Source organism: Crinia signifera, chromosome 4 (assembly GCF_055691185.1).
Source record: "Crinia signifera chromosome 4, ASM5569118v1, whole genome shotgun sequence".
NCBI lineage: Eukaryota > Metazoa > Chordata > Amphibia > Anura > Myobatrachidae > Crinia > Crinia signifera.
The window spans coordinates 111024132-111033971 of NC_139220.1; the positions used below are offsets into that span (position 1 = coordinate 111024132).

General features: G+C 45.3%; 1 protein-coding gene across 7 annotated transcripts in view; it reads left to right on the top strand.

The window, feature by feature from the left end:
* The window catches only part of MYBPC1 (myosin binding protein C1), a 123986-nt gene that overhangs the window by 68005 nt on the left and 46141 nt on the right, over window positions 1–9840 (top strand). For all 7 annotated transcript variants that reach the window (XM_083182221.1, XM_083182224.1, XM_083182223.1 and 4 more), the window contains 6 exons: window positions 323–447; window positions 3259–3364; window positions 4041–4207; window positions 4556–4718; window positions 6304–6410; window positions 8500–8636. In XM_083182221.1, coding sequence (XP_083038347.1) covers window positions 323–447; window positions 3259–3364; window positions 4041–4207; window positions 4556–4718; window positions 6304–6410; window positions 8500–8636 — 805 coding nt within the window. The remainder of the gene's footprint in view (window positions 1–322; window positions 448–3258; window positions 3365–4040; window positions 4208–4555; window positions 4719–6303; window positions 6411–8499; window positions 8637–9840) is intronic.

Below are 9840 nucleotides of genomic sequence, written 5' to 3' on the forward strand. Positions count from 1 at the left end.
AACAGTATCGCACAGAAAGGGTTTTCTCAGCAATACTGTGCACAATATCATCTAGTGTATCCACGCAATATTATAAACGACCCCCTCCCCTCCCCTGCATGTTCAGGTGAGGGAGGTCCTCATTAATGACGGCCATGGTAGTCACTCCCACGTTCCCCCCCCCACACACACACACACACAGACTGCCGAAACTCCCTTCCTCGCCTGCATCAGTAAGTGTGTATTCCAGCACCCGCTGTGGGGACTCGTTTAGTGTGTATGGGGCTTAAGTAATGTTTGTTTTTATTTTTATTTAATACAGATTTTATTTAATTTAATACAGGTACATATTTGAACATAAAGGAAACCAGAGGATATTGTTTATTAATAACTGTACATTAGCAGATGATGCTGCTTACCAAGTGTGTGCAGGAGATGAGAAGTGCTCTACAGAGCTGTTTGTCAGAGGTTGGTACTGACTCTTGTGTTCCTCGGAATAATAATAATTTGCATTATATCAACATTCTTGTGACACGTGTTGGGGTGCTGGGGGCCACAGAAAGACATAAAGGGCCAAACCTAGCCTGCAGACTGCCGATTGTACAGCTCTATGATAGACAAAACACAGGCATATTCAAGCTGATGCACAGTGAAAGATTGTGTACCATAAATTGAGAACAGGTACAAACTAGAAAATAGTTATATGCACTTGTGAAAGCCATGATATATATACAGTGAGTGAGGGAGTACTGATCACCAAGGCCTGGGCTGCAGGAGGGGTCTGGAAGGGACCTGGGTCCACTTTCCCCACCTAGACCTGGGCCCTTTCCCAGTGATATCTTCATGAAGATGACACCTGCTCATTGGAAAAAAAGCCACGTGCACTGTGCCAACTTCCCAAATATTACAAGGAGGAGAGACAACCAGTTCCCACAAAGCAATGTAGGAAGCAGGTGCTCTCCACCGCCCCCACCCACCTCAATTAGAATTGTGTTCCCTGGGGAGCACGCGTGCCCCTTTTGTGCCTCGTCCCCATTCATTACCAGGACCCGGCAAGGCTCTCTATGCCCCTTGCTACATGGTGATAATGGTCATGCTCAGTAGCAAATCCATTCTAATAGACTGATTGTATAAGCACTGCTGACACATTGGGCGGTATTCAATGAGCCTGATTCGCCATGTTTTTATGGCGAATTTGTGCTGTTTGGCGAATTTCTGACTAAAACGGTGAATCACCCTATTCAATGACCACATGGCGAATACATTTCAAGGTTTTTTTCACCATGATTCACCGAGTAGCAATCGCTATCTTTTTATGGTGAAGTGGAATGTGAACTTTTAAAATAAAGTGTTTTGTTTTTTACATTTGGTGTAAAAAAATCAGGAATTTTATTCTGAGGAGGGGCATGCTATTTTTATTCATGTGCTGTAAGCACATGAATATATATTTAATTTAAAAAAAAATATTTTTATTTTTTTATTTTTTTTCACACAGCAGCCAGCAGGGGGCGCCGGAGCCGAGCCGCTCATTACATATTCATATATTCACTGCACCCGATCGTTACGATCGGGTGTAGTGAATATACGCTCCCCTGCTGGCACCCCCGGGGGGCAGCCTGTGCTGCCTGGCACCCGGGGAGCCCATCTACCCCCCACAAAGTTCTGGGGCAGGCAGAGAGACTACCATCTCTCTGCCTGGCACCGTCCTCAGGCTCCCTGCGGCAATCGCCGCAGGAGCTCATATTCGCCAGTCAGGGGCAGCGAGCCCCTGACACGTTGAATACCGGAGCCCGCCGGCTCCGGAACATGGCGAATGTGCAGCGAATCCTAAAAAGGATTCGCTGCACCTCACAGGTATTCTCATTGAATACCGCCCATTGCCTATGCAATCTTACATTTCTGTGCGTGTTTTAGGAAAGTTTTTCTTTTGAACACAAGATGGAATGTTGTATCTGATGTTTCAGTATTAGACAGAATTTGTAACTTTTTTTGAGATTTAAGAGTGGCTATCTACTTCATAAGCAAAACAAATAGGTAAAATCGTTTGTAAGAGTACGTGATGACAGCCTAGATTAAATCTGGCACATATTACTACTATTGCAGCCCGCACACATTTTGCAATAGTTGCAACTTTGCATATGCCCTCAGATGCAACTTTTTTATTGTGCCCATGTTTTGCCTGCTATTTGGGCCACAATAGGGTCCATCTCTGTACCAGGCCCCTTGGGTGTGGTATAGTATTTGACAGTCGGGATCTCGACAGTCATTAGCCCAGTGTCGGGATCCCGACTGGCCGGACTCAGAGAGCATGGCCAGCGCAACAAAACCCCTTGCGGGCACAAAGGCTTGCTACGCTCACCATCTATTCTATTCTCCCTCTATGGAGGTCGTTGATCCCCACGAGGGAGAATAGTCTGTGGCCATCGGGAACCCGTCTGTCGGTGTTTTAACAGTCGGGATCCCGACATCAGGTAAATGACTGTCGGGATCCCAACTGCTGGGACCCCATCCGGCACCCAGGCCCCATGTCCTAGCACAATATGTCCCCATGTTACACAGTGGTGTCATAAGGCAGGTGCACACCCTTGTAGGGGGGCAATACTAAAGTGCTGGCTCGTCTGCAGTGACAGAAGTCAGGTGCTGCAGTGTCATACTATCCTGCAGCACCTTGTCCCTGTCACAGAGAAAGACACTGAGACCATTCTCCCAGGGCAGCCAACAGCTCCAGGGATGCTGGGTACGCCCCCTGGAGTAATGAAACAGAGATCCCCATAAGGCCACACCCCTTTATATTGGGTCATGCCTCCTTTTCAGACAGACATGCCTTAAACCAGGGGGAATAGTGCACAGTGCAACCCAGGTGTCACCACACCCAGTAACGCTTCTGATGTTTCATACAGATTTCCAATAAGTATGATATACTACTTTTCTGCTGAGTTTGATTTAACTAAATAGTCTATACCAGCTAAGTAACTGTATACTGAGAGGAGTATAGCACAGGTAGCAATGGTTTATTAATCAATGGAGATACACATGCCAGCTATGCCATTGGCATTTCATTTTAGCCTCTGTTGGAAATCATACTGCACATTATAGCATACAATCAAGTAATATGTGTACATGTACTGCTTACATGCTATATACTGATATGCATCTTTACTATACAATTTGCCACAGAAGAATCTGTATATAGACTGTCACTCCAGTTATTAACTAAGATGCCTTTGGAACAGTGCAGCTCAGGTTGGTGCTGATCTGTATGCTTGTTCTATATGACAGAGCCACCGGTACTGGTTACAAAGGAGTTGGAAAATGTCAGCACATACTGTGGGGAAAGAGTGGAAATGGAGTGTGAGGTGTCCGATGAAGAAGCAAATGTCAAATGGTAAATAATTTCATCCATTTATGGCTTAATGGCTGGTGATAAATACACAGGTTTTCCATATAGTCAATGAGGGATACATAAGGATCCGGCAGGCCGGATGCCGGTGGACAGAATACCGTCACCTACATCCCAATAGAGGTAATCCCAACAGGGGTCTGGTACGTATACTTACCTTTCCCCTGTCCCGCCTAACCCTAATCCTCCCACCCTACAGCCAAACCCTAACCCTCCCCTTACAGCCTAATCCTCCACACTAGTGCCTAAGCCTAACCCTCCTACCATGCCACATAAACCGCCCATCACACAGACTAAACCTCAGACCCACCTTCTGTGCCTCCTTCCACACAGCCTAACCCTATACACCCCGCAGCCTAACCCTAACTTCCCCACTAGTGCCTAAACCTAACCCTCCCAGGCCTACTCCAAATCCACCTCGCATCCTTACAATCAGGTGGCTGACAATCACGATTCCGTTGTTGGAAACCTATTCGATGTCGGCATGCTGGTGCCAGTCTTCTGCCTGCTGTTCAGTATTTTGAATGTTGGCATCCCGACCGTCAAGGAGGGATGTTATTTAACATAGTGTGATCTATAATGTATATTAATATACCTGTATAGTATGGTTCTTATTTTATTGTTTCATAATGAGTGTATAAATGATTTCTGTCTTTACTAGGTTCAAAAACGGTGTGGAGATAACAAATGAGCCCCGCTCAAGGTACAGACTGAAGGTAGATGGTAAAAAGCACACGCTTATAATTGACGAGGCAGACAGAGGCGATTCAGCAACCTACTCTGTGATGACCACAGGGGGGCAGTCAGCAGCACAACTCCAAGTGGATTGTAAGTGCTCTTCTTTACTGCTTCAGTGATCTATGTCTTATTATACATAACTAAGATGCCAGAGTTATATACCCGACATGTAGAGGTTTATTTACTAAGATTTGAGTTCTAATGAAGAGGGGATGTTGCTACCAATAAGTCTATTATCTTCTAAAAGGTGCTAAATAAAAAAGTAGATGTAACATCCTATCGTCAATAGAACTCCCATCTTAGTAAGTAAACCTGTAGCATACCAAATAGAAATGGATACTAATAATTAGTGATATACCGTAGTCAATGTTATCATTGCCAGATACTGGCACTGGAACACAGTGTATGCTATTGCTTAGTTGTATGTTTTCATTAAAGTGCGGCCGCTGAAGATACTGCAACCCCTAACCGATATGACTGTGAATCTGGGCAAAGAAATCAGTTTGAAGTGTGAAATCTCTGAGAATGTTCCTGGGAGATGGTACAGGAATGGGCAGCTCCTTCACGGTGGTGAACACATAAAGTTATTTCATAAGGGAAGGTAAGAACGGTTGTGGCTCATGGGATCAACAGTGTCTAGGCTGACCCTAATAAGTTGACATGCATAAGGTCAACATAAGGACACAAGGAAAGGTCGACATGGAAATGGTGTAACAGGTCAACATGAGTTTTTCAATTTGTACTTTTCAGTACCTGAACCCCCAATTAGTGTACCGCATACTGTTGATTTTTTACATTGTAATATTTAGCTGCATTAGACTAGGTACAGGTCATCCGTCCTTTTTTTATCTCGTGGCTCTAATACTGTATAGTAGTGCTCACTGCAAGACCGTGACAGTTTAAAACAGTGATGGCTAACCTTGACACTCCAGCTGTTGTTGAACTACACATCCCAGCATGCCCTGCATCAGTTTTAGCATTGGCCAAATAGTAAAACTGTAGCAAGGCATGCTGGGATGTGTAGTTCAACAACAGCTGGAGTGACAAGGTTAGCCATCACTGGTTTAAAACAATCCCTAAAATTGTTTATAAGTCTGCCCATGTGTCATTTATCTCTGATTAAATGCATGGTGAGAGCATCCTATATTGCTCATGCGTGTTCATTTACATTCATGTTAATGTATGTGGCCAGTGCAAAGGAAAAACAAGTGCTTTTACTGCCCCACAGGAAAACAGTCATATGGGTAGATATGTGTCCGACTTCAGGGGCGAGATGTAATAGGGTACTATTTTCTAGGTGTCTAAAAAATCGCACCAAATCTCACGACACATTTGTGATTTTTGATCGAATTGTAATAGCTTGCGTTTTCTTAGACAAAATGTGATGTTTAGTAATGAAAATGTGCAATTTTAAGACGTGCAGTTTTAAGTAGTGATAGTGTGCAATTTTTTTTAGACATGGAAGTATGCAGTATTTAGGACTGGTTCAATAAGCCCGGGGCTGGTTAAGTTCAGGAGGGGGGACCCCACACTCCTGTTTTTTTATTTTAATTTTAACACATTTTTTGGGACAGAACCATGCACCATTGATGTATACTTGGTTCTGTCAAATTTGACAGCCTGAACTTGGTCTATTTGTTTTGTGATCTTCGGTAACGTTTACCAAAAGTCGCACCCTATTACATTTACGAGTGGTATACTTTATAATGGGAACCATGACATCTGGATGCGAATTAAAGTGTGACGAAAAATTGACAGGTCAAAATTTGTGATTTTTACAGCAATTTGCAACCTATTACATGTGCGATTTTCAGGAAACGTGCGAATTCGGCCATTTTTGATGAAAAATCGCAAATGTATAAAAAATCGCACCCGATTACATTTCACCCCAGATGTCTGTACTAGTTAGTTAATGCTGGCATAATATAGTCAGACACACCTAGAGCACTGACTTGTAACAGGAGTGTAATGACATGTTTGTGTGTCACAGACAACTTTAAAATCAGATGAAGATATACAATACGGACTATACACAAACTAGCTTTTATAGGTAAATTTAAATACATTTGCTATACGTAATTAACTTTAGTTGCAATCAATGATATACAGTAAGTCTACAATATACAGTTCATCAAACGCTTCTAATCTAAAACACTAATGCAATCATTATTATGTCCTTTTTCTAGGAATCACAGATTAATCATAGCTCATGCTTTGGTTGAAGATGATGGCGATTATTCGTTTGTTCCAGATCTTTATTTAATCAATATTCCATGCAACATACATGTCATTGGTATGTACATTGGGGTTTAGGACAAATGCGGGATTTACAGATTTGCTTAGCATAATATATGCAAATTGGGAGCGGTGCAACGCCATGTCTGCATGCAGATTTTGGACACGGAGAGGCTTAACGAGGGCAGAAGGTCCATGTAAAGTACAATAAGGATCACTTGTGCAGGCCTGATGGGTGGGGCAAAGGCATCCATTCAGAATATCAGCAGGCAGGACACCAATATAGTCAAAATGTTGACATGCAAAATGCAAGTGCTGATTTAATCAAAATGTTTACTTGTTAATTATGTTGATATTTGTCATGTCGACAGTCCTAATGCTAGGACTTGTGCAAGTTTTGATGGTGCGACTGTGGTGTACAGTAATAGGTTGCACCAATCGGTATTTCAACATGAGCAGTTACTAAATGTGGGCGTCTCAGTCCTCGTACATTCCACTGCATGGATGTGCACAAGGGAGGGAGTTTGTAGGCCAGCTGCATAATAGGTGCTGTAGCGTGAGCGCTTGCGTGTAACTTAAAAATCAAGCCCTATGATACTCCTATAGTAAAAATAAACTATTTGAACCAGGGTTGCCTACTTTTGAAAAGCGGCTTCAGGGAGATTGTAGATTCTGAGGGGGCGTGTCATGTTCCGGCAAAAGGGCGTGTCTAATGACATATGGGCGTATCTAGTGACACCTATTGGCACATCTAGTGAAACTTTTTGGCGTATCTAGTTTGTCACGATATGTGGCCATACTGTCCTGAGAAACGACATATCCTTAAATGTAATACAAGCTTATGGTCACCTGCGCCCCCCTAGTAAAACACACATGCAATACTTTTTTAAACTAACTCAAGCTAAACAGACATCTTTGTCATATAATCGAATAATGTATCAAACTACTGTCCATTTGTAAACCACTTTCATACAGAACAAATGATGTGAAGTCTAGGAGAACATTAGAAATGGGTAATTTAATTAGAAATACAAATTAGGTATTACCAGAAGCCATCATAAATTAGAAGGGATAGATTATTTTGAAAATAAACAAAATAATTTAGAAGTTATATTTAGAGAGAATGTTGGGGAGCACTATTTTGTATTTTAGTGACAATGGAATTAAACAGAGACATCCATTATTTCCAGGCACCAAAAGCAACTGTGGGGAGGGGGAGAGGAAACATTTTTATGGTAATATGATTCCTTCTCCCCTGCCCCCTCCCCACTTTGTCATAAATGTTATGCAATGCATCTCCCCATGACCCCTCCACAGACATTACCCCTCTGTCTCCCCCTGCTTCATTATTGTTATAAGCTGAAGCAGCTTCACAAATAGTTTTATCTCTCACTGCCCCCTTCCCCACTACTTAGCAATCCTTTCTCCTCTCCACCCTCCAGGCCCCCCGCGCTGCTTCCCAAAACTTTTTATAAGGCAGTGGGGAGAAAAAAATGTTGATGAAGCTTGAAGCAGAAGAGGGGTCAGGCAGGGGAGACATGTTTATGAAGCTGCGCTGCTGCACGAGCGTGGAGTCCTGGATGGGGGGGATACGGCACCTGAGTTAAGACCCCTTCTAAAATATCAGCGGGGAGCAGAGGGCCATAAATCATTTCTCATATGCACCCGAAGGCAGCACAATGTCAGCAGCCAGTCAATCATACCCGCTCCTGCTCCCCGTGCTGCGCTTGCCTGCCGCTGTGTAATTCTCTCCATGGACCTGCAGTGCAGTTCACCAATCTATTATGCTGCTGCTCCCGATGACGTGGCCACTCCCGTTCTCCGCTGTTCGCCTGCCTGCCCGCCGCTGCATAGTGTGTAGCTGCTGCTGCGGACAGCGCTACCCACAAATCCCCGCAGCGGCCGGCATTAAACAGGAGGACATCCACTACGTCATGATGTCGCGCTTAAAGAGCCCTACCGTGGCAATCCATTACTAGCGCATGCACAGTCAGAAGTTTGCCGTAAACCTTAAAAAACCGGGAGGATCCCCTCTATTTCCGTGAGACCGGGAGTTAGAGTCAAAATGCGGGAGACTCCCGCAAATTGCGGGAGGGTCGGCAACCCTGATTTGAACTAATAACAAATACATGGTTTCTACATTGCAGATCCTCCAAGAATCCATTTTGACACACTTAATTACCCTGATAATACTGTGGTGGTTGTAGCAGGAACAAAGCTGAGACTTGAGGTCCCTGTTACTGGAGAACCAGCCCCCAAAATTATTTGGAGTAGAGGAGATAAGGTAAAACCTTTAAAATAATGTGTGTGTGTGTGTGTGTCCAGATATGTGATGTAGTACTGTATTCCACATCTTGTGTCATACCAGGGCCGAAACTAGGGTTTCCGGCGCCCGGGGCAAGGCAGTCATTTGGTGCCCCCCCCCCTTCCCTTGAAAGGGAGATGGGGGGACCGGACCAAATGACCGCCTTGTCCCTGGCGCCGGAGACCCCCCCCCCTCCCCGCACAGTCCTCTCACCGCCACGGCTGCTGCCCTTCTCCTCCTCATCCCATGCTGCTACTGTCACCAGTGACCCGCCGTCCGACTCAGCCATGTGCGTCCTGCTGTGAATGGCCGGGCTGGGTCACGTGGGGCAGCGGCGGACAGCTGGGTGTGGCTGATCGCGGTCTGTGCAGCCGCCTGCTCTCCGGGCTTCTTCGCTCAGCCTCCTCTCCTCCTTTCACGCCGCAGCATGTGAGGCAAGAATGGTGTAGCCGTTGTAGCGTCATCTTACTTTGACTCCGTCCGTCTCCTACTAGCGCGGCTGCGGGAAGCGCTGATGACTTCAAAAAGACTTGCCGGACGCTGATTGGCTGAATTCAGCCAATCAGCGTCCGGCAAGTCTTTTAAAAGTCATCAGCGCTTCCCGCAGCTGCGCTAGTAGGAGACGGATGGAGTCAAAGTAAGATGCCGCTACAGCGTCTACACCAGTCCCCGGAACAACGCGACCTGTCACCAGACCTCCACTGGCTGTCCCCGGACCTCACAGCGCCCCCCACCTCCAGCGCCCGGTGCGCGTGACCCCCCAGCCCCCCCCCCTAGTTACGGCCCTGCTCATACTGGTGGCATGTAAAACTAGTGGCATAAGTTCATCCCAGTTGCCCGGAGGCAGGATAAATATTGGTGCCCCCCAAATACAGGTCATGGGTTCTAATGCAGGGTGTTACTCTTGCAAAAATGATGTTAGGAGGGGGAGTCAGCCACAGAAGCAATATCAACAGCTTTCAATTAACTGATTCAAACCTACAGGGGAGGAGAGGTGCCCCCTTGGGAGCAGGAGCCCAATGGCAGATGACTCCAATGCCTCCCAGATTTACGCCTCTGTGTAAAACCCATAATGCTTATCACACTGGCTGGTTGGCTGCCTGCTCTTCTCTCTTTATTCTCCCTGTACTAGGTCTTATACAGGGAGCAAGGAACAGTCTGCAACTACTTGCCACTATATTGC